General features: G+C 39.2%; 1 protein-coding gene across 1 annotated transcript; it reads left to right on the top strand.

Annotated features, from left to right (window-relative positions):
- The first annotated feature begins 24,656 nt into the window (after nucleotides 1-24,656).
- On the top strand, nucleotides 24,657-25,700 carry LOC121482361 (proteasome subunit alpha type-1-like). Its single transcript, XM_041740275.1, has 2 exons — nucleotides 24,657-24,775; nucleotides 24,980-25,700. The coding sequence occupies exons 1-2, from the start codon at nucleotides 24,657-24,659 to the stop codon at nucleotides 25,650-25,652; spliced, it is 792 nt and encodes a 263-aa protein (XP_041596209.1). The 3' UTR covers nucleotides 25,653-25,700.

The following is a 25,700-nucleotide window of genomic DNA, read 5'->3' as shown; positions in this document are numbered from 1 at the left end:
TACATGGGAAACTACAGAAGGCTATCAGCAAAAAGTTTGCAATCCAGAAGAGAGCAGCATGATATATTCAAATTGCTGAATGGGGAAAATCCACAGCCAAGAATACTCTATGCAGCAGGACTATCATTCAGAATAAGAAGAGAGATACAAAAAAAAAACCCCAAACAGAAACTGAAAATTTTCGTGACCACTAAACGAGATTGCAAGAAATACTAAAGGGGACTCAGATAAAGGGCTAGTTTCCAAGATCTATAAAAAACTTATTAAACTCAACATAAAGTTAACAGGAAAGGCTAAAAGTGACAGTATTAAAGTAGAAAGCACAAAGGCAGTAAAAATAAATATTGCCAAAGAATGTCAGTCAAGAAAATCACAAAATAAAAGGATGTAAAACATGGCACCATATACCTAAAACATGGGTAGAAGAGGAAATAATGCATTCAAGCTTAAATAGCCATCAATGAGGCTCAGTAGTTGAGCATTTTCCTTTGGCTCAGGTAATGATCCTGGGGTGCTGGGATCAAGTCCCACATCTGGCTCCCCACAGAGAGTCTGCCTCTCCTTCTGCCTATTTCTCTGCCTTTCTCTGTGTGTCTCTCATGAGTAAATAAATAAAATTTTTAAATGGCCATCAACTTAATAGACTGCTTTATGCAGGAGAGCTTAAATAAAATCTTAATGGTAATCAAAAATCAAAAAACAATAATACATATAGAAAGAATAAAGAGAAAATAATCCAAGTATATCACTAAAGGAACTCAGCAAACCATGAAAGGCAGAAAGAATAGAAAGGATCAGATGAAAAACATCAGAAATAACCACAAAACAAGTAATAAAATGGCAATAAATAGACATTTATCAATTATTACTTTGAATGTAAATGGATTAAAAGCTCCAGTCAAAAGATATACAGTGAGAGGATGGATAAAAGAACGAGAACAATCATCTATTTGTTTCCTACAGGAGATTCATTTTAGACCTATAGACACCTACAGATTGAAAATGAAGGAAGGGATGGGGGTGGGGCAAGATGGCGGAGGAGTAGGGTCCCCAAGTCACCTGTCCCTACTAACTTACCTAGATAGCCTTTAAATCATCCTGAAAACCTATGAATTTGGCATGATATTTAAAGAGAGAACAGCTGGAACGCTACAGAGAGAAGAGTTTTCACTTCTAACAAAGTAGGAAAAAAAATAGAAAAGAATCAAGTGGGGGAGAGGCCCCGAGAGGAGCCAGGCTAAGGCTGGGCAGGAAAAGCCTCCCGGACAGGAAAGCCAAGTCCCAGAGAAGAGGGAACTTTAAAAATCTGCAACAGACTCTTCCCGGATGGAAAGGCGCTTAGCAAAGACTCGGGCAGAATCGCAGGATTGGCAATGGAGCCTCCAGTCTTCCGGGGTTTCTAACAGAGGAAGTGCACCCCAGGGGAGAGTTCGCAACAGGCTGTGTGCCAAGTTCGGGAAAGGGCTCGAGCACCCACCCAGTGGGGCCTCGAGGGAAGCTCATGTAGTGGCTACGGACACAGGGGGCTGCGCCCTGCTGCCTTTAGGAGCCCTGACCCCGGAGAGCAATTCCAGCAGCACAGGCCCCGGATCCCAGGGAGCCAGGGACACAGCCTAGGATCCTGCAGTCCCCCTGAGACAGGCGGAGGCGGGGAGGAGACAAGATAAAGAGCACTCTCCTGCCACTGGGCAGCCCCAAGCTGTGCATATCAGCATACCCCGCCCCCGGAGCATCCAGGCCAGTGTGGACTGGGAGACTGTGTTAGTTATTGCGGGAGCTGACTCCAGGGCTGGAGACCTGGCTGCCGCCAGTGTTGCTGTTCCTCCTGGTGTCAGCCTGTGCCTGGGATACAGTGGGGCCTCCAGGGAACAAAGGCCTCACAGGCTAAAGCTCAAACTGAGCCCAGTACCTGGCATGGGGCAGGGCATCTCTGCACCGCACAGACACCTGAGAATCAGCACAGCAGCCCCTCCCCCAAAAGACCACCTGGAAGAACAGGGGAATAGCAAGTTCCTGACCAAACAGCACTGGAAAGTTCCAGGGGAAGTCAAGGGATTTACAGTATATAGAACCAGTGGATACCCCTCCTATTTTTTGCTTCCTTTTTCCAGTACAACTCGTTTTTATATCAGACTGTAAATTTCCATTTTTTTCTCTTTTCCCACCTTAACTACAATATTTTACAACCTCTTCATTTTTCAGATTGTTCCTTTTTGATTTTCATATTTCTACAATTACAGGTCCTAGATATATCTTCCACTTCTAGATTCCCATCAACATACTCAACTTAATTTTGGGAGATATACAAGATATGATTTTTTGGTTTGAAAATTAAAAAATACATGGAGACAAATGAAAGTGAAAACACAATGGTCCAGAATCCTTGCGATGCAGCAGAAGTTGTTGTTAATGTTGTTGTTGTTGTTGTTAGAAGTTGTTCTAAAAGGGAAGATTATAGTAATGCAGGCCTACCCCAAGAAGCAACAAAAATATCAAGTATAAACCTAACACTACAGAAAAAGGAGCTTAAAAAAAGAGAAGAAACAAATTTGTAGGGCAATAGAAGAAAAAAAAAACTAAAAATTACTGCAGAAATAAGTGAACCTCAGAAGAAATGAATAAATTTATAAAAACATGAAACCTACCAAAACTGAAGCAGGAAGAAATAGAAAATTTGTACAGAAAAAATACTTAGCAATGAAATGGAATCACTAATAATAATTTTTAAAAAAAAACTTGCAACAAACAAAATTCCAGAACCAGATGCCTTACAAGTAAATGTTCTCAAACATTTTTTAAAAAGTATTACCCATTCTTCTCAAACTATTCCAAAAAAGAGATGAGGAAGGAAAACTATGAAATTTATTCAAGGCCAGTATGAATCCAATACCAAACAAGATAAAGACACTACAAATAAAACTACAGGGCAATATGTCTGATGGATATAGATGCAAAGATCTTCAAAAAAATGTAAGGGAGCCAAAACCAATAATACATTAAAAAATCATTCACCACAATCAAGTGGGATTATTTCACTAGTGCAAATGTGGTTCAATAACTTGAAATCTACCAATGTAATACATCACATTAGAGGAAAGATAGAAAACAATATGATCATTTCAATAGATGCAGAAAGAGGCATTTGACAAACTATAGCATCTATTCATGATAAAAAGAAAAAACCCTATCACAAAGTAGGCTTAAAGGGAATATACCTCCACATAATAAAAAAAACACATATAAAAAAGGTAGCAAACATTATATTCAATGGTGAAAAACTGAGGGCTTTACATCTATGCTCAGGAACAGGAAAAGGATATTTGTTCTACTCACTTTCATTCAATGTAGTACAAGAAGTCCTAGTCAGAGCAATCAAAAAACAAAAAGAAAAGAAAGGTATACAAATTAATAAGTAAGAAGTAAAATTTCACTATTTGCACATGACATAGTTATATATAGAGAAAATATGAAAGATTCCACAAAAAAAAAATTAGGACTGGTAAATGAATTCAGTAAGATCCCAGGATATATAATCAATGTGGAGAGACACCTGGGTGGCTCAGTGGTTGTGCATCTGCCTTCAGCTCAGGGTGTGATCCTGGGGTCCTAGGATCAAGTCCTGCATCGAGCTCCCTGCAGGGAAATTGCTTCTCACTCTGCCTATGTCTCTGTCTCTCTCTGTGTGTCTCTCAGGAGTAAATAAATAAAATCCCTTTAAAAAAATCAAGGTGCATGGGGATCCCTGGGTGGCGCAGCGGTTTAGCGCCTGCCTTTGGCCCAGGGTGCGATCCTGGAGACACGGGATCGAATCCCACGTCGGGCTCCCTGCATGGAGACTGCTTCTCCCTCTGCCTATGTCTCTGCCTCTCTCTGTGTGTGTCTCTCTGTGACTATCATAAATAAATAAAATTAAAAAAAAATCAAGGTGCAGAAATCTGTGGCATTTCTATACACTAATAATGAAGCAGTTTCAACTTATCAAAATTTCTTTGGAAAATTCCATTATCTCTACCTATGAATATACATAGTGGCAATCATCTCCTGAGCATATGACCCACTGATATACATCTGAAGGGTCTCATGACTCGGGTTTTATTAGATAGTAATACATGACCTTTCCTCAACAATAGCTAGCCCACTTAGGGCCCAGAAAATTGCTTCCAAAATTCCTTAGGAACTTATGCTATTCCTATCCCAAACTCCACTTGAAAGTATATAATGCAGATTTCATGGATATATACAAACCTTTCCATCTGAATGCAATTGAATACACATTCTTCTCAAATGCACATGGAACTTTCTCCAGAATAGACGACATACTGGGTTACAAATCAGGTCTCAACTGATATCAAAAGACTGGTATTCTCCCCTGAATATTTTCAGACCACAATGATTTGAAGCTAGAATTCAATCACAAGAAGAAATCTGGAAGAAACTGAAACACGAAGAGGTTAAAGACCATCCTGCTAAAAGATGAAAGGGTTAACCAGGAAATAAGAGAAGAATTAAAAAGATACATGGAAACTAATGAGAATGCAGACACAACCATTCAAAATATTTGGGATACAGCAAAAGCAGTCCTGAGAGGGAAATACATCACAATACAAGCCTCCCTCAAAAAATTGGAAAAAACTCAAATACACAAGCTAAAAAAAGCACCTAAAAGAACTGGAGAAAGAACAGCAAATAAAACCTACACCAAGCAGAAAGAGACAGATAATGAAGATTCGAGCAGAACTCAATGAAATAGACACCAGAAGAACTGTGGAACAGATCAACAAAAGCAGGAGTTGGTTCTTTGAAAGAATTAATAAGATAGATAAACCATTAGCCCGCCTTATTAAAAACAAAAGAGAAAAAAACCCAAATTAATGAAATCTCAAATGCAAAAGGAGAGATCACAACTAATACCAAGGAAATATAAATGATTATACAAAAGTATTATGAACAGTTAGATGACAATAAGTTAGGCAATGTAGAAGAAATGGACGCATTTCTGGAAAACCACAAGTTACCTAAACTGGAAAAGAAAGAAATAGAATATCTGAACAGGCAAACCAGGGATGAAATTGAAGCAGTCATCAAAAACCTCCCAATACACAGAAGCTCAGGGCCAGATGACTTCCCAAGGAATTCTATCAAACGTTTAAAGAAGAAATAATACCTATTCTACTAAAGGTGTTCCAAAGGATGGAAAGAGAGGGAATACTTCCAAACTTGTTTTACGAGGCCCGCAACACCTTGATTCCAAAAACAGACAAAGACCCCGCCAAAAAGGAGCATTATAGACCAATATCCCTGATGAACACGGATGCAAAAATTCTCAACAACATACTAGCCAATTAGATCCAACAGGACATTCAGATTATTCACTATGACCAAGTGGGATTTATCCCCTGGATGTACGATTGGTCCAAAGCTCATTTAAAAATCAACATGATAGTTCACATCAACAAGAGAATAAACAGGAAACTTATGATCCTCTCAATAGATGCACAGAAAGCATTTGACAAAATACAGCATCCATTCCTGATCAAAACTCTTTGGAGTGTAGAGATAGAGGGAACATTCCTCAATATCTTAAAAGTCATCTATGAAAAGCCCACAGCAAATATCATTCTCAATGGGGAAACACTGGGAGCCTTTCCCCTAAGATCAGGAACACGAGAGGGATGTCCACTCTTACCACTGCTAGTCAACATAGGACTAGAAGTCCTAGCCTCAGCAATCAGGCAACAAAAAGAAATAAAAGGCATTCAAATTGGCAAAAAAGAAGTCAAACTCTCCGTTTTTGCAGATGACATGATACTGTACATTTAAAACCCAAAAGACTCCACTCCAATATTGCTAGAACTCATACAGCAATTCGGCAATGTGGCAGGATACAAAATCAATGCCCAGAAATCAGTGGCATTTCCTTTTTTTTTTAATCAGTGGCATTTCTATACACTAACAATGAAACTGAAGAAAGAGAAATTAAGAGAAATTAAGAAATTAAGGAGTCAATTCAATTTAAAATTATACCCAAAAGCATACCTAGGAATAAAACTAACCAAAGAGTTAAAGGATCTATACCCTAAAAACTATGGAACACTTCCTAAAGAAACTGATACAAAAATATTCCATGCTCATGGATTGGAAGAATTAATATTGTGAAAATGTCAATGCTCCCCAGGGCAATTTACACATTCAATGCAATCCCGATCAAAGTACCATGGACTTTCTCCAGAGAGTTGGCACAAATCATCTTAATATTTCTGTGTAATCACAAAAGACCCTGAATAACCAGGAGAATATTTAAAAAGAAAACCAGAGCCAGGGGCATAACAATGCCAGATTTCCAGTTCTACTACAAAGCTGTGATCATCAAGACAGTGTGGGACTGGCACAAAAACAGACACATAGATCAATGGAACAGAATATAGATTCCAGAAATGGGCCTTCAACTCTATGGTCAACTAATATTTAACAAAGCAGGAAAGTCTATCCACACTGGAAAAAGGACAGTCTCTTCAATAAGTGGTGTTGAGAAAATTGGACAGCCACATGCAAAAGAATGAAACAGGACCATTCTCTTACACCATACACAAAGATAAACTCAAAATGGATGAAAGATCTAAATGTGAGACAAGAGTCAATCAGCATCCTAGAGGAGATCACAGGCAACACCCTTTTTGAACTTGGCCACAGCAACTTCTTGCAAGATACATCTATGAAGGCAAGGGAAACAAAAGCAAAAATGAATTATTGGGACTTCATCAAGATAAAAAGCTTCTGCACAGAAAAAGAAACAGTCAACACAAGTAAAAGACAATCTACAGAATGAGAGAAGATATTTGCAAATGACATATGAGATAAAGGGCTAGTATCCAAGATCTATAAAGAACTTATTCAACTCAACACCCAAGAAACAAACGATCCAGTCATGAAATGGGCAAAAGACGTGAACAGAAATTTCACCAAAGAAGACATATGCATTGTCAACAAGCATATGAGAAAATGCTCCGCATCACTGGCCATCAGAGAAAAACAAATCAAAACCACAATGAGATACCACCTCACACCAGTGAGAATGATGAAAATTAACAAGCCATGAAACAACAAATGTTGGAGAGGATGTGGAGAAAGGGGAACCCTCTTGCACTGTTGGTGGGAATGTGAACTGGTACAGCCACTCTGGAAAGCAATGTGGAGGTTCCTCAAAGGGTTAAAAATAGAGCTATCCTATGACCCAGCAATTAACTACTGGGTATTTTCCCCAAAGATACAGATGCAGTAAAACACAGGGACAACTCTACCCCAGTGTTCGTAGCAGCAATCTCCACAATAGCCAAACTGTGGAAGGAGCCTCAATGTCCACTGAATGGATTAATGGATAAATATTATATATATACGTATATATATAATATGTAGATTATATATATAAGAATATAGTATGTTATATGTGTGTGTGTGTGTGTGTGTGTGTGTGTGTGTGTGTGTACACACACAATGAAATGTTACTCAGCCATTAGAAATGAGGAATATCCACCATTTGTTTTGATTGGATGGAACTGGAGAGTATTATGCTGAGTGAAGTAAGTCGATCGGAAAAGGACAGTCATTATATGGTTTCACTCATATGGGGAATATAAAAAACAGTGAAAGGGATTATAAGGAAAAAGAGGGAAAATGAGTGGGAAAAATTAGAGAGGGTGACAAATCATGAGAGACTCCTAACCCTGGGAAAGGACCAAAGAGTAGTGGATGGGGCAATTGGGTTAGGGGCACTGAGGAGGGAACTTGATGGGATGAGCACTGGCTATTATACTATATGTTGCCAAATCAAACTTCAATAAAAGTAAATAAATAATAAAAAAGAAACATTTGCAACTAAAGAGTAAAAATGTCCTAAATTCTGTTCCCACACTTCCAAAGCCTGCAACCTTGCACATACTAAAAGCAAAATATTAAGTTTGTATTTGTCTGAAATGTCTTTCAAACTGATTTGTAACTTTTGATGTAACAAATATATATATAAATATATTTTGTATATATTTATGTATATATATAACAACAACAACAACAACAAAATATATATATATATAACCAGAATTAAACATTCTTTCTCTGAGAAAAAATAAGTATATAATAGACCACTCCTCAGGACTCCAGCTCATTTCTTTCTCCCCACAAGTCCTGCTTTAATAAAATCACCTTTTTGCACCAAAGACGTCTCAAGAATTCCTTTTTGGCTATTGGCTTTGAACACTAACATCTTTCCTTACATTAAGGCTGCTGAAATTCCAAATTATCCTTAAGCATATACTCAGATGAAATTGAGAAATGGGAATCTCAGTAGACTAAATGTTACCCATGGGAGGAGCAAAATCAAGGAAGAAAGGATCCAGGAATGAAAAAGTCAGTTTCATATAATCCTGTCTGAGATACAAAGAGTTTCTTATATCCAGTTTCCGTTAACCAGCCAAAAAAAAAGGCTTTGAACAATTCCTAGCCCAACAAATCAGGAAAAACAAACAGACCTCACAAAAGAGCCTGGAGTTCCCTGCTCGAGTGTCCGGGAGAAAATCTCCAATTGAAAGGAAAAGGAGACTTTTCTGAGGATAATTTTCACTTTAAACAGAAAAAAAGCAGACATCTTTTGAGGAGCAGAGTAAGAAAAGTAAGACTTTTCCACAGGGAAGAGAGATGCCAAAGTAAGAGCAACCCAGAAACAATCCAAATGAAATCTCTACCAAAGAACTAAAGTTCAATCAAATGAAATTTAAATGAGAATTTTCCCTGTTCTACACCAATGGCACCTTTCAAACAAGTAAGTGTAGGATTCGAATCCAGCATCAGGAGTATACATAGTATCCTAAGAATAGAAATCTGTCATCAATCACTTGCCATCAGGGAAATACAAATCAAAACCACAATGAGACACCACCTCACACAAGTGACAATGGGGAAAATTAACAAGGCAGGAAACCACAAATGTTGGAGAGGATGCAGAAAAAAGGGAACCCTCTTACACTGTTGGTGGGAATGTGAACTGGTGCAGCCAGGCTGGAAAACTGTGTGGAGGTTTCTCAAAGAGTTAAAAATATACCTGCCCTACGACCCAGCAATTGCACTGCTGGGGATTTACCCCAAAAATGCAGATGCGATGAAACGCCGGGACACCGCCCCCCCCCCCCCGGTGTTTCTAGCAGCAAAGTCCACAATAACCAAACTGTGGAAGGAGCCTCGGTGTCCATCGAAAGATGAATGGATAAAGAAGATGTGGTTTAATATATATATTTTAAGGGGCACCTGGGTGGTGCAGTCAGTTAAGCATCTGACTTGATTTCAGCTGGGGTCAATGATCTCAGGGTCCTAGGATCTAGCCCCACATACAGCTCTGTTCTCACCGTAGTGTCTTCTTGTCCCTCTCCTTTGGCCTCTCTCCCAACTCATGTTCATGTTCTTTCTCAAATAAATAAATCAATCTTTAAAAAGTCATACATTTTGAGGGAACACAATCACTCAGTCCAGAGCATTCCACAACAGCTCTCCAATATTCATGTCCTTTCACAAAGAAAATATATTCATTCCATATGAGCAGCCTTAAAAGCTTTGTTCTAGCATAAACTTTAAAGTCTAAAGTCCAAAATTTCATTTAAAGCAGATATGAATGAGGCTCAAGATGCATCTTGAGCCAAAATTCCTCTGAAGTTGTGAACTATGAAATCAAACAAGTTATTTGTTTCCAAAATACAATGGTGGACAGGCATAGTATATACATTCCCACCCAAAAAGGTAGACAGGACAGAAGGAGGAGATAACATGTCCCAAGCCCAAAATCTAGCACGGCAAATCCCCCTAAATCTTAGAACATGAGAATATTTTGGGGGTCAATTCTGTGCCTTCCAGGCCCACTGAGGTGACACTATCACCCTCATGGTCACCACCAACACAATGGCTGTCAATAGTAGCCCTGTCCATATAAGGCAGGTGTCATGGCCCAAAGACTCTGCGAGGTTGGAGTCATGCTCACTAGGGCTCCACCAGATGGGCGTATCACTTCCTGGCTTTGGTTGAAAACTGGCCAGTTAAAACCAAGTTAGTGCCCCTGATGGTCTCTGAATCATCTTCAGGGCCACTCTTTTCTTGTCCTGAAGAACAGTGCAAACTCACAGCCAAATAACTCTATAGTCAAGTACTGCACAGTCTAAGAAATCCAACAGCCTTCCTCCATTTCATTCTGTCTCTGAAACCTTCACTTCAAAATATCAGTGTTCCTGCGTTAATCAGGGTAGCAGATTATGTCACTGGCTCATACTGATATTAATCTCCTTATCAAATGGTACATCACCCTCATCACTGATGTTCTCTTCAGAACATGCTTTCTTATTTTTTGTAATGTGAGCAGGCTGAGAATTTTCCAAAAACTTAAGTTCCTGTTCCTTTTAGCTCAACGATTCCTTTTTTATTTCATCTTTTTACATTTTTCTCTAAGCAGTCAGAAGCCAAGACACACCTTGACTTCAACACTGCTTACAAATCTCCTCAGCCAAATATCCAGTTTCATCACTTGCAAATTCTACCTTCCATAAAACACTAGAACATAAGCAAAATTTAGCCAAGTGCTTTGCCACTTTATAACAAGAATTGCCTTTTCTCCATTATCCAATAAGATGTTCCTCATTTTCATTTAGATGAAAATGTGTCTCATGTGTCTTCTGATACCAACATGAAGGCTCCAATCTCATAATATAACTGCCTCTCAAAAACCCAATACACCATCACATTGGGGATCAGGTTTTCTCCATATGAATCTGGGGAGATACAAACATTAAGACCATAGCAGCATAGGAAAATACAAATTCAAACCACAATGAGATACCACCATACACCTATAATCAGCTAAAATTTAAAAGACTGACCATATCAAGTGCTGGTGAAGATGCAGAGGAATTAGAAGTCTTACACAGTACTGGTAAAAATGTAAAATGGTATAACAACTATGGAAAACAGTTTGGCAATTATTTAAAAAGTTAAACATACAGCTAAAATATAATCCATGATTCTTTTTTAAAGATTTATTTATTTATTCATGAGAGACACACACCGAGAGAAGCAGAAACAGAGGCAGAGGGAGAAAAGCAGGCTCCACAGAGGGAGCCCAATGTGGGACTCTGTCCTGGATCCCAGGATCATGCCCTGAGCCAAAGGCAGATGCTCAACCACTGAGCCACCCAGATGTCCCATAATCCATGATTCTACTTCTGGAGATATATCCAAGAGAAATAAATGTTTATATAAGGACTTATACATTAACATTCATATTTGTAATGGCCAAAAACTAGAAGCAATCCAAAACCCCTTCAATTGAATATCTATTCAATGAATAGATATATTCATACAATAGGATATTACTCAGTAATAAAAAGGAAAGACCTATTATTAAAATCTATGTCATGGATTAATTTCAAATGTATTATTCAGTATGAAAGAATATAAACTCCAAAGGCTAGGCACTTTAATATTTTGTTAGAAAAGTTTGTTAAAATTTTAGAAAATGTAACTGATCTGTAGTAACCAAAATCAAATGAAATATTTCTTGGGTATGAAGAGGAGTGTCACACAGAGTCGGATATAAGCAAGGAATACAAATGAGAATAAGAACATTTTTGAAATGAGGGATATATTTATTATTTGATAATGATAAGTTTCATGGTTATATACATGATGGGATAATGGCTCAGTCATAACAGCAACCTTGCATATCCACATAAGTCATGCAAGTAAAGGTTTGAACCACAGTTATTCCGTGTCTTTGAGAAACGCATTTTGGAGGCAGGGCAAGATGGCTGAAGAGTAGGATCCCCAAGTCACCTGTCCCCACCAACTTACCTAGATAACTTTCAAATCATCCTGAAAACCTACAAATTCGGCCTGAGATTTAAACAGCGAACAGCTGGAATGCTGCAGTGAGAAAATTTCATGCTTCTATCAAGGTAGGAAGACGGGGGAAAAAAATAACAAAGCATCCAGTGGGGGAGGGGCCCCCACGAGGAGCTAGGCTAAGGCCGGGTGATGAGAGCCTCCCGGACAGGAAAGCCCAGTCCTGGAGAAGCAGGAACTTTACCAATCTTCCTGGACAGAAAGGCACTCACAGGGAACTCAGGCAGGATCCCAGGAAGGGCAGTGGAGCCCCCAGGTTCTCGGTGTCATAGAGGAAGTGCGTCCCACAGAGGAAGTGCCACACCCTGTGGGCCACACTCAGTAAAGGGCTGGACCACACGTCTCGTGGGGCCTTGAGAGCAGCTCAGGAGGCAGCTCCATGCAGAGTGGGCTGCGCAGCCCCGGGGAGAAGCTCAGGCGGTGGCTCAGAGGGCAGCTATGGCGGTGGCTCAGTGTGGAGGGGGCTGTGCAGCACTGGGAGCACAATTCCATTGGCACAGGTCCCAGAACCCAAGGCGCCAGAGGACACAGCCCAGGATCTGGTGCTTCCCTTGGGAAAGGTGGAAGCTGGGAAGACACAGGAAAGTGAAGACACTCTTGCTGCCAGGCTGCCCCGAGCTGTACAGGTCAGCGCCCCCCCGCACCTGGAACATCCAGGGCAGTGCAGACTGGGAGACTGCAGTGGTTACTGCTGGAGCTTACTCCAGGGTTGGAGAGCTGGTCGCCGCCACTGTTGTTGTTCCTCCTGATGTCACCCTGTACCTGGGACTGCACAAGGGCCTCAGGATATACAGCTCGCACTGAGCCATACACCTGACAGGGGGCGAGGCAGATCCTCCAGGTGCCCACACCTGAGAATCAGCACAGCAGGCCCCTCCCCCAGAAGACCAACTGGAAGGACAGGGGAAGAGCAAGTTCTTGACCAAGTGGCGCTGGAAAGCTCTAGGGGAAGTCAAGGGACTTACAGTATATAGAATCAGAGGATACCCCTCCTTGTTTTTTGTTTTTTCATTTGTTCCCCTGCGCTTGTTTTTCTCTTTTTCCTTCCTTTTTCCGGTACAAATAGTTTTTAGCCACTCCACACTGAGCAAAATGACTGGAAGGAAGAACTCATCACAAAGAAAGAATCAGAAACAGTACTCTTTCCAAAAGAGTTACAGATTTTGGATGACAATTCGATGTCAGAAAGCCAATTCAGAAACACAGTTATAAAGCTAGGCTCTGGAAAAAAGGCATAAAGGAATTAAGAAACTTCATGACTGCAGAATTTAGATCTACTCAGGCCGAAATTAAAAATCAATTAAGTGACATGCATCCAAACTGGAGATATAACGACAAGGGTTAATGAGGTAGAAGAACGAGTGAGTGACATAGAAGGCAAGTTAATGACAAGGAAGGAAGCTGAGGAAAAAAGAGAAAAATAAATAAAAGATCATGAGGATAGGCTTAGGGAAATAAATGAACAGCCTCAGAAGGAAAAGTCTACATTTAATTGGGGTTCCAGAGGGTGCCAAAGGGACAGAGGACCAGAAAGTGTATTCGAACAAATCATAGCTGAGAACATCTTTATCTTGGGGACAGAAACAGGCATTCAGATCCAGGAGATAGAGATCCCCCCTAATATCAATAATAAATGGTCAACACCCTGACATTTAATAGTGAAACTTGCAAAGATAAAGACAAGATCCTTAAAGCAGCAAGAGACAAGAAATTCATAGACTTTATAGGGAGAAGTATTAGGTTAAGAGCAGACCTCTCCACAGAGACCTGGCAGGCCAGAAAGGGCTGGCAGGATATATTCAGGGCCCTAAATGAGAAGAACATGCAGCCAAGAATATTTTATCCAGCAAGGCTCTCATTCAGAATAGAAGGAGAGATAGGAGCTTCCAAGATAGGCAGAACTGAAAGAATATGTTAACAACAAACCAGCTCTGCAAGAAATAGTAAGGGGGACTCTGTAAAAGAAAGAGGAAGTCCAAAGAAACAATCCACAAAAAACAGGGATGGAATAGGTATTATGATGAAACTAAATTCATATCTTTCAATAGTAACTCTGAACGTGAATGGGCTTAATGATCCCATCAAAAGGTGCACGGTTGCAGACTGGATAAAAAAGCAAGACCTATCTATTTGCTGTCTACAAGAGACTCATTTTAGACAGGAGGACACCTCCAGGCTGAAAATAAGGTTGGAGAACCATTTACCATTTAAGTGCTCTCAAAAGAAAGCAGGGGTAGCCATCCTCATATCAGATAAATTGAAATGTATCCCACAGACTGTAGTAAGAGATGAAGAGGGACACTATATTGTACTTAAAGGAACTATCCAACAAGAGGATGTAACAATCATCAATATTTATGCCCCTAATGTGGGAGCTGCCAAGTATATCAATCAATAATAATCGAAGTAAAGGCATACTTACATAGTAATACACTTATACTGGCAGACTTGAACACGGCACTTTCTGTAATTGACAGATCTTCTAAGCACAACATCTCCAAAGAAACAAGAGTTTTAAATTATACACTGGACCAGATGGATTTCACAGATATTTAGAGAACTTTACATCCAAACTCAACTGAATACACATTCTTCTCAAGTGCACATGGAACTTTCTCCAGAAGACACCACATTCTGGGTCATAAATCAGGTTTTAACCGATACCAAAAATTGGGATTGTCCCCTGTATATTTTCAGACCATAAGGCTTTGGAACTAGGATTAATCACAAGGAGAAATTTGGAAGATTCAAACACATGGAGGCTAAAGACCATCCTGCTAAGAGATGAAAGGGTCAACCAGGAAATTAGAGAAGAATTTAAAAGATTCATGGAAACTAATGAGAATGAAGATACAACCACTCAAAATCTTTGGGATACAGCAAAAGCAGTCCTATGGGGGAAATACATCACAATACAAGCGTCCATCCAAAAACTGGAAAGAACTCAAGTACAAAAGCTAACCTTGCATCTAAAGGAGCTGGAGAAAGAACAGAAAATAAAACCTATATCAAGCAAAAGAGAGATGATAAAGATTTGAGGAGAATTATGAAATAGAGAAGGAAAGAACTGTGGAAGAGATCAACAAAACCAGGAGTTGGTTTTTGAAAGAATTAATAAGAAGATAAACCATTAGCCCGCCTTATCAAACGCAAAAAACAAAAACACTCTAATTAAAAAAATCAAGAATAAAAAGGAGAGATCACCACCAATATCAAGGAAATACAAACGATTTTAAAAACTTATTATGAGCAGCTTTACATTAATAAATTAGGCAATCTAGAAGAAATGGATGCAATTCTGGGAAACCATAGATTACCAAAACTGAAACAGGAAGAAGTAGAAAAACTGGAGAAAGCCAATAACCAGGGAGGAAATTGAAGCAGTCATCAAAAACCTTCGAAGACTCAAAGTCCAGGGCAGGGCCAGAGGGCTTCCCAGGGAATTCTATCAAAAGTTTAAAACAGAAACAATACCCATTCTACTAAAGCTGTTCTGAAAGACAGAAAGAGATGGAATACTTCCAAACTCGTTCTATGAGGCCATCATCACCTTATTTTCAAAACCAGACAAATACCCCACCAGAAAGGAGAATTATAGACCAACATCCCTGATGAACACAGATGCAAAAATTTTCAACAAGATACTAGCCAAGAGTAAGTTAAGAAGTAACTTACTTAAGAAGCCAACAGTAAGTTAAGAAGATGATTCACCATGACCAAGTGGAATTTATCCCCGGAATGCAAGGATGGTTCAACACTCATAAAACAATCAATGTGATAGATCATATCAACAAGAGAAAAAAAAGAAACATATGATGCCCTCAATAGATGCGGAGAAAGCATTGGACAAAATACAGCATCCATTCCTGATCAAAACTCTTCAGACTTTAGGGATAGAGGGAACATTCCTCAGCATCTTAAAAGCCATCTATGAAAAGCCCTCAGCAAATATCATTCTCAACACGGAAACACTGGGAGCCTTTCCCCTAAGATCAGAAACACGACAGGGATGTCCACTCTTACCACTGCTAGTCAACATAGGACTAGAAGTCCTAGCTTCAGCAATCAGGCAACAAAAAGAAATAAGAGGCATTTAAATAGGCAAAGAAGAAGTCAAACTCTCCCTCTTCACAGATGACATGATACTGTACATAGAAAACCCAAAAGACTGCACTGCAACATGGCTAGAACTCATACAGCAATTCGGCAGTGTGGCAGGATACAAAATCAATGCCGAGAAATCAGTGGCATTTCTATACACTAACAGTGAGACTGAAGAAAGAGAAATTAAGGAGTCAATCCAATTGACAATTGCACCCAAAAGCATAAGATACCTAGGAATAAACCTAACCAAAGAGGTAAATGATCTATACCCCCCAAAACTACGGTACAAGTCTGAAAGAAATTGAGGAAGACACAAGGAGATGGAAAAATATTCCATGCTCATGGATTGGCAGAATTAATATTGTGAAAATATCAATGCTACCCAGGGCAATTTACACATTTAATGCAATACCTATCCAAATACCATGGACTTTCTTCATAGAGTTGGAACAAATCATTTTAAGATTTCTGTGGAATCAGAAAAGACCCCAAATAGAGAAATATTAAAAAAGAAATCAAGAGCTGGGGGCATCACAATGCCAGATTTCAGGTTGTACTACAAAGCTGTGGTCATCAAGACAGGGTGGTCCTGGCACAAAAACAGACACATAGATCAATGCAACAGAATAGAGTACCCAGAAATCGCCCCTCAACTATATTGTCAACTAATATTCCACAAAGCAGGAAACACTATCCGCTGGAAAAAAAGACAGTCTCCAATAAATGGTGCTGGGAAAATTGGACAGCCACATGCAGAGGAATGAAACTAGACCATTCTCTTATGCCGTACAGAAAGATAAACTCAAAATGGATGAAAGACCTAAATGTGAGACAAGATTCCATGAAAATCTTACAGGAGAACATGGGCAACACCCTTTTTGAACTGAGACACAGCAACTTCTTGCAAGATACATCCATGAAGGCAAGAGAAACAAAAGCAAAAAAGAATTATTGGGACTTCATCAAGATAAAAAGCTTCTGCACGGCAAAAAAAAAAAAAAACAAAAAACAAAAAAAAAAAAACAGTCAACAAAACTAAACACAACCTACAGAATGGGAGAAGATATTTGCAAATGCCCTATCAGATAAAGGGCTAGTATCCAAGTTCTATAAAGAACTTATTAAACTCAACACCAAAGAAACAAACAATCCAATCATGAAATGGGCAAAAGACATGAACAGAAATCTCACAGAGGAAGACATAGACATGGCCAACAAGCACATGAGAAAATGCTCTGCATCACTTGCCATCAGGGAAATACAAATCAAAACCACAATGAGATACCACCTCACACCAGTGACAATGGGGAAAATTAACAAGGCAGGAAACCACAAATGCTGGAGAGGATGCAGAGAAAAGGGAACCCTCTTACAGTTTTGGTGGGAATGTGAACTGGGACAGCCACTCTGGAAAACTCTGTGGAGGTTCCTCAAAGAGTTAAAAATAGATCTGCCCTACAACCCAGCAATTGCACTGTTGGGGATTTACCCCAAAGATACAGATGCAGTGAAACGCTGCAACACTTGCACCCCAATGTTTATAGCAGCATTGTCCACAATAGCCAAACTTTGGAAGGAGCCTCGGTGTCCATCGAAAGATGAATGGATAAAGATGTGGTTTATGTATACAATGGCATATTACTCAGCCATTAGAAATGACAGGTACCCACCATTTGTTTCAACGTGGATGGAACTGGAGGGTATTATGCTGAGTGAAAAAAAAATCAATCGGAGATGGACAAACATTATATGGTCTCATTCATTTGGGGAATATAAAAAATAGTGAAAGGGAGTAAATGGGAAGGGAGAAAAAATGAGTGGGAAATATCAGAAAGGAAGACAGAACATGAGAGACTCCTAACTCTGGGAAAAGAAGGGGTGGTAAAAAGGGAGCTGGGTGAGGGATGGGGGTGACTGGGTGATGGGTACTGGGGGTGCCCTTGATGGGATGAGCACTGGGTGTTATTCTATATGTTGGCAAATTGAGCACCAATATAAAATAAATTAAAAAATAAAGAGTAGAAGAGCTAAGATGGAGGCGTAACAGAAGGACCCTAGGCTTGCTTCCTTGTTGACTCTAGCATGGTAGATAAATATTAAATCACTCTGAATACCCAAGAAATTGACCTGAGGACTGACAGAAGAAACTGCACAACTAGAAGGAGCGAGGAGGCCACATCCTGAAAAGTAGGATCTGAAGAGAAATGGTTTGAGGGAGAAATGGATCACATGCTGTTGAGGGGAGGGAGCCCAGATTGCAGAGAGAGGTGAGGGAGAAAAAGAGAGGAGTGCACCAGGAATGTCACTGGATGTGACAATGTGCACAAGGAAAGCACTTCCCTAAAGCTATTGACTGAGAAAATGACAGGGCCTGATTTTTGTTAGTTTTTCCAACCAGTGGACTCAAAGACTGAGTATTAGAGATCCATGAAGTGGCTGTTATAGAGCTCTGACGACACTGTACTGTTTCTTTGGAGAAGACAATCATGTAACCTATGGGACAAATGGTACCTTCTGAGGATCCTCTGAGACACACTGGCAGAGATGGTTCCCCCTTCTTTGGAACACATCAGAGAGGTGGCATTGCCACTCTGGGAACAAAGGAGGTGGTGGGTGACATTTTCCTCCTCTGCCCCTCAGCATAGGTGCAGAGACATCTGCACCCAAACACTGGCCACTGAATGTACTTTGCTCCAGACTCCACACTCCTGAGCTCTGGGGTAACTTTCCTTCTGGGTCAACACTTCATCGTTCCTAGCGTATCAAGACCCTTCCCCAAAAAACTAATGCAGGTCCCTGACATAGCAGGTCATAAAGTTTGGAGTTTTAAAACTCAGTCAGACTGACTGAGATAAAGTCCAAAGTGCACCGTGCATCTCCAGGCAGGCAAGCAATTTTTACACTGTGTAAGCACAGATCTGAAAAAAAAAAAACCCACAGATCTGAAATGTTTTAGCTCTTCTGGGAGAGATTCCCTGATAGTAGATAGCATGAACTCCCCTCTCCATGTACAAAGGAACTGCCTGGTCCCATTTCTATCCCACATTCCTCAGGATAAACTAACCTCAGTAAATAGCAGTGTCAATACTGGCTGCCTAAATTGTTTACACCAAACCTCAAACCCCAGCACGCTGCTGGTAATGATTTTTGGGCAAGTGTGCCTGAAAACCAGAACAGCAGGGTCCTCCCCAAGAAGACTAGCACAATCCCACTCATACACCACATCTATTAACCATAAAGTTCTGCAAAGCTTCACCTCTAGTGGAAACAGCATCAGGTCTTTTTAGAAGCAGACCAGAGCATCCCAGTTAAAACTCAACACACTCTGGCTGAGGACCAAACATTCCCCCTTACAGGCAAGGAGAAACTCTGCAGAGGACTGATATGAGGGATACAGCAGCCATAACACAGCATCAGTGTACACATAATACATCAGAGACAATTCCTGAAGTTCTAGGCTCTTGTTATTATATGACCTATTTTTTTATAATGACATTACTTTCAGCAACAAGAAACGTAGCAGGCTTTCCTGACATGCAGAAGAATAGAGAGACCTAGGCAAAATGCCTAGACAAAGGAAGTCACCACAAAAGAAAGAACAACAACAAAAAGGAAACAACCATGGATCTAATTGAAACAGATATAAATAATATGCCTGATCCAGATTTTGAAGCATCAATCTTAAGGATACTAGCTGGGCTTGAGAAAACATAGAAGACACCAGGGAGTCCCTTATTGCAGACATTAAAGACCTTAAAACCAATCAGGCCAAAAGGAAAATACAATAGCTGAGATTTGAAACTGACTGTATGCAATGACCACAAAAATTTTAAAAAGCAGGGAAACAAACAAGTGATATATAAGATAGAATTATGGAAAATAACGAAGCTGATCAAAAGAGAGAAAGAAAAATCTTGAATTTCCCTTAGGAACCTAAGGGACTCCATGAAACACAATAACATTCACATCAAAGGATTCCCAGAAATAGAAGAGAGAAGAAGGGACAGGTTTATTTGAGGAAATTATAACTGAAAACTGCCCTAATCTGGGGGCACCCACACCCAGGTAGCACATAGAACTCCCACCAAAATCAAGAAAAGCAGGCTAACACCAATATCAAGATATGTTTTAGTTAAATAAACAAAATATAGAGATAAAGAAAAATATCCTAAAAGCAGTAAGATGAAAGAAGTCTGTAACTTAAAGGGAAGACAAATAAACTTAGTACCATACCTCTGCACAGAAACTTGGCAAGACAGAAGAAAGTGGCATGATATACTCAATATGCTGAAAGGAAAATCTCTATAGCCAAAAATGTCCAGCATTCAGAATAGAAGGAAAGATAAAGGATTTCCCACAAAAAAAAAAAATCTAAAGGAGTTTGTGACCATCAAAACATCCTACAAAAATATTAAAGGGAATTCATTGAAGTAGGAAAAAGGCTAGAAAAGAACAGAGAAAACCTCCAGAAATAATTACAAAAAAGCAATAAAATGGTACTAAATTCCTATCAACAATTACTCTGAATATAAATAGATTAAATGCTCAAATCAATACATAGAGTTTCAGAATGGATTTGAAAAAAAACAAGACTCACCTATATGGTGCCTACAAGAGATTCATTACAGACCTAAAGCCACCTGAAGATTGAAAGTGAGGGGATGGAGAACCATTTATCATGCTAATGGATATGTATATAAAGGAAAGCTGGAGTAGCCATCTTTATATCAGACAAACTAGAGTATAAACCAAAAACTGACAAGAGAAGAAGAGTACTATATCATAATAAAGAGGACTATCAAACAAAAATATCTAACAAATTTAAATATTTAAGCCAACAACTTTGGAGCAGTCAAATATATAAAATAATTAGTAATAAACAGAAAGGAACTCATCAATAATAATGCAATAATAGCAGGAGGCTTTAACACTCAACTTACATCAAATGACAGATTATCCAAGCAAAACATCAACAAAGAAACACACAGATGGACTAAACAGACATATTCAGAACATTTCATTCTACAGCAGCAGAATACACATTCTTTTCAAGTGCACATGGGACATTTTCCAGAACAGAACACATGCTAGGTCACAAATCAGGCCTCAACAAATACCAAAATATTGAGAACATACCATGAATATTTTCTCTTTTTTTAAAAGATTTTATTTATTTACTTATGAGAGACACACACAAACACATGGGGGGGGCAGAGACAAAGGCAGAGGAAGAAGCAGGCTCCATGCAAGAAGCCCACTTTGGGACTCGATCCCAGGAACCCAGGATCATGCCCTGAGCTGAAGGCAGGCGCTTTAACTGCTGAGCCACCCAGGTGTCCCCCATACATATTTTCTGACAACAGTGTTATGGAAGTTGAAATCAACAACAAGAAAAATTTGGAAAGACCACAAATACATCCTAACAAAGAATGAATGGGTCAACTAGGAAATTAAAGAAGAAAAATTTAAAAATACAGAGAAAAATAAAAATGGAAACCAAACAGTATAAAAACATTGGGATTCAACAAAAGTGGGCATAAGGAGGAAGCAAACAGCAACAGGCCTACCTCAAGGAGCAAGGAAAATTTCAAAGAAAGAAACAATCTCATACCTAAAGGAGCTAGAAAATGAAAAAATAAATGAAGCCTAAAGCCAGCAGAAGAAGGGAAATAATATAATAAAGATTGGAGGAGAAATAAATGATATACAAAAAAAGAGTAGAATAAATCAATGAAACCATAAGCTACTTCCTTGAAAAAAAATTAATAAAATTGATAAACCCCTGGCTAATCATATCAAAGAGAAAAGATAAAGGACCCAAATAAATAAAATAATGAATGAGAAAGGAGAGATCACAGCCAACATCACAGAAATGGAAACAATCATAAGAGAATATTATGAGAAATTACATGCCAAAAAACTGAGAAATCTAGAAGAATTGGATAAATCACTAGAAACATACAAACTGCCCAAACTGAAACACGAGGAAATAGAAAATTTTAACAGACCCATAACCAGCAAGGAAATTGATGCAGTAATCAAAACTTTCCCAAAAAACAAGAGTCCAGGGCCAGATGCTTCCCAGAGGAATACTACCAGACATTCAAGGAAGAATTAATACCTATATTTCTAAAAATATTCCAGAAAGTAAAAATGGAAGGAAAACTTCCAAACTCCTTCTATGAGTTTGGAAGCATGGAATCAAGCATGACCCTGATTCCAAAACCAGACAAACACCTGACTAAAAAGGATAATTACAAGCAAATATCCCTGATGAACATGGATGAACAAAATTCTCAACAAAATACTAGCAAATCTAATATAATGGTATATTAAAAGAAACAATCGTGACAATCAAGTGGAATTTATTTCTGGGTTTCAAAGGTGGTTAAATATGCACAAATAAATCAACATTAAAAATCACATGAATAAAAGAAAGAACAAGAACCACATGATCCTCCTAGTAGATACAGAAAAACCATTCGGCAAAATAAAACATCCATTCTTGATAAAAAACCCTCAACAAAGTAGGGATATATGGAACATACTTCAACATCACAAAGGCCATATACAAAAGACACACACAGCAAATATTATCTTTGACTGAGAGCTATTCCTCTACACTCAGAAAGAAGACAAGTATGTCCACTCTCATGACTATTATTTAACATACTACTGGAAGTCCTAGCTTCAGCCATCAAAAAACAAAAATAAATAAAATCCATCCAAATCATTAAGGAAGAAGTCAAACATCAATATTTGTAGAAGACATGATATTCTATGTAAAAAACCTGAAAGACACGACCAAAAAATTGCTAGAACTGATACACAAATTAACTAAAGTTGCAGGATACAAAATCAATGTACAAAAATCTGTTCCATCACAATACACCAATAAAGTAGCAGAAGAAAGTGAAATGAAAGAATCAATCCCATTTATAATTGCACCAAAAACCATAAGATACCAAGGGGTAAACCTAATCAAACAGGTAAAATATAAGTACTCTGAAAATTACAGAAAACTTATGAAAGAAATTGAAGAGGACACAAATATATGGAAAAACATTTCATGCTCATGGATTAGAAGAACAAATATTGTTAAAATGTCTATATTACCCAAAGCAATCTACACATTTTATGCAGCACATATCAAAATATCACCAACAGGGCACCTGGGTGTCTCAGTTATGTGTCTGCCTTTGGCTCAAGTCATGATCACAAGGTCCTGCAATCAAACCCTGCATCAGGATCTCTGCTCAGCAAGGGAGTCTGCTTCTCTTTCCTCTGTGCTCTATCTCTCACTCTCATGCTCTCTTTCAAGTAAACAAATAAAGTCATATTAAAAAAAAACCACTCCAGCATTTCTCACAGAGCTGGAAAAAACAATTCTAAAATTTGTGTAGAACCAGAAAAGACCCTGAATAGCCAAAGTAATGTTGAAAAAGAAAACCCAAAGCAACAACAACATCAACCCCCCGCCCCAAAACAAAAACAAAAACAAAAACAAAGCCACACACACACACACACACACACACACACAAAGAAAAGAAAAAATTAAAAATGTAAGGAAGAAAGGAAGGGAAGGAAAGAAAACCAAAGCTAGAAGCATCACAATTCTGGGCTTCAAGTTGTACTACAAAGTTGTAATCATCAAGACAGTATGATACTGGCACAAAAGCAGACACATAGATAGCAGAACAGAATAGAGAATTCAGAAATGGACCCTAAACTCTATGGTTGACAAATCTTTGACAAAGCAGTAAAGGCTGTCCAATAGAAAAAAAGAGTCTCTTCAATAAATGTTGGGAAAATTGGGCAGCCGCATGCAGAAGAATGAAACTGGACCACATTCTTGTGCCATACACAAAAATAAATTCAAAATGGATTAAAAACCTCAATGTGAGACAGGAATCCATGAAAATCCTAGAAGAGAATGCAGACAGCAACTTTCTGACCTCAGCTGCAAGAAATTTCTTTCTAGACATGTCTCCAAAGCAAGGAAGGGAAAGAAAAGTAAAAATGAACTATTGGGACTTTAGCAATATAAAAAGCTTTTGCAAGCAAAGAAAACAGTCAACAGAACTAAAAGGCAAACTATGGAATGGAAGAAGATATTTGCAAGTGTCTTATTAGAAAAAAAGCTAGTATCCACAATCTTTAAAGAATTTATCAAACTCAACACCCAAAAACCAAAATATCCAGTCAAGAAATGGGCAGAAGACATGCACAGACATTTCTCCAAATAAGACATACAAACGGCTAATGGAAACATGAAAAAAATGCTCAGCATCACTCAGCATCAGGGAAATACAAATAAAAACCATGACAAGATACCATCTCACACCTGTCAGAATGGCTACAATTAACAATACAAGATACAACAAGTATTGGTGTGGATGTGTAGAAAGGAGTACTGTCTTGGAGTGTTGGGGATGCAAAACAGTGTAGCCACTCTGGAAAACAGAAGGAATTTCCTTAAAAAGTTAAAAATAGAACTATCCTATGATTCAGCAGTTACACTAGTAGGTATTTAGTCCAAGGATGCAAAAATACCGGGTCAGCACGCTCCTGAAGCTGCCACCTCTACCTCTGTGGGAGGCCGCAGCGGGACCCGCGCCGGAACCATGTTTCGCAACCAGTATGATAATGACGTCAGTTTTTGGAGCCCTCAGGGCAGGATTCATCAAATTGAATATGCAATGGAAGCTGTCAAACAAGGTTCAGCCACAGTGGGTCTGAAATCAAAACCCACACATTTCTTCTCCCTTCCCTTCAGAAAGGGAGACAGAACATAAAGACTCCTAACTCTGGGAAATGAACTAGGGGTGGTGGAAGGGGAGGAGGGCGGGGGGTGGGGGTGAATGGGTGACGGGCACTGAGGGGGGCACTTGACAGGATGAGCACTGGGTGTTATTCTGTATGTTGGTAAATTGAACACCAATGAAATCAAAACCCATGCAGTGTTGGTTGCATTGAAGAGAGCACAGTCAGAGCTTGCAGCTCATCAGAAGAAAATTCTCCATGTTGATAACCATATTGATATCTCAATTGCGGGACTTACTGCTGATGCTAGACTGTTATGTAATTTTATGCACCAGGAGTATTTGGATTCCAGATTTGTATTTGACAGACCTCTTCCTGTGTCTCGTTTTGTATTTCTAATTGGAAGCAAGACCCAGATACCAACACAACGGTATGGCTGGAGACCATATGGTGTTGGACTGCTTATTGCTGGTTATGAGGATATATGCCCTCACATTTTCCAAACCTGTCCATCTGCCAACTATTTTGACTGTAGAGCCATGTCCATTGGAGCCCGTTCTCAATCAGCTCGTACTTACTTGGAGAGACATATGTCTGGGTTTATGGAGTGCAATTTGAATGAACTGGTTAAACATGGTCTGCGTGCCTTACGAGAGACACTTCCTGCAGAACAGGACCTAACTACAAAGAATATTTCCATTGGAATTGTTGGTAAAGAGTTGGAATTTACGATTTATGATAATGATGATGTATCTCTGTTCCTGGAAGGTCTTGAAGAAAGACCACAGAGAAAGGAACAGCCTGCTCAACCTGCTGATGAACCTGCAGAAAAGGCTGATGAACCAATGGAGCATTAAGTCACAAACCAGTCTATATGTGTATTATCAAATATGTAAGAATGCAGG

The sequence above is a fragment of the Vulpes lagopus genome, chromosome X (genome assembly GCF_018345385.1).
Source record: "Vulpes lagopus strain Blue_001 chromosome X, ASM1834538v1, whole genome shotgun sequence".
Lineage (NCBI taxonomy): Eukaryota > Metazoa > Chordata > Mammalia > Carnivora > Canidae > Vulpes > Vulpes lagopus.
This window is presented reverse-complemented; position numbering and strand designations above follow the sequence as displayed.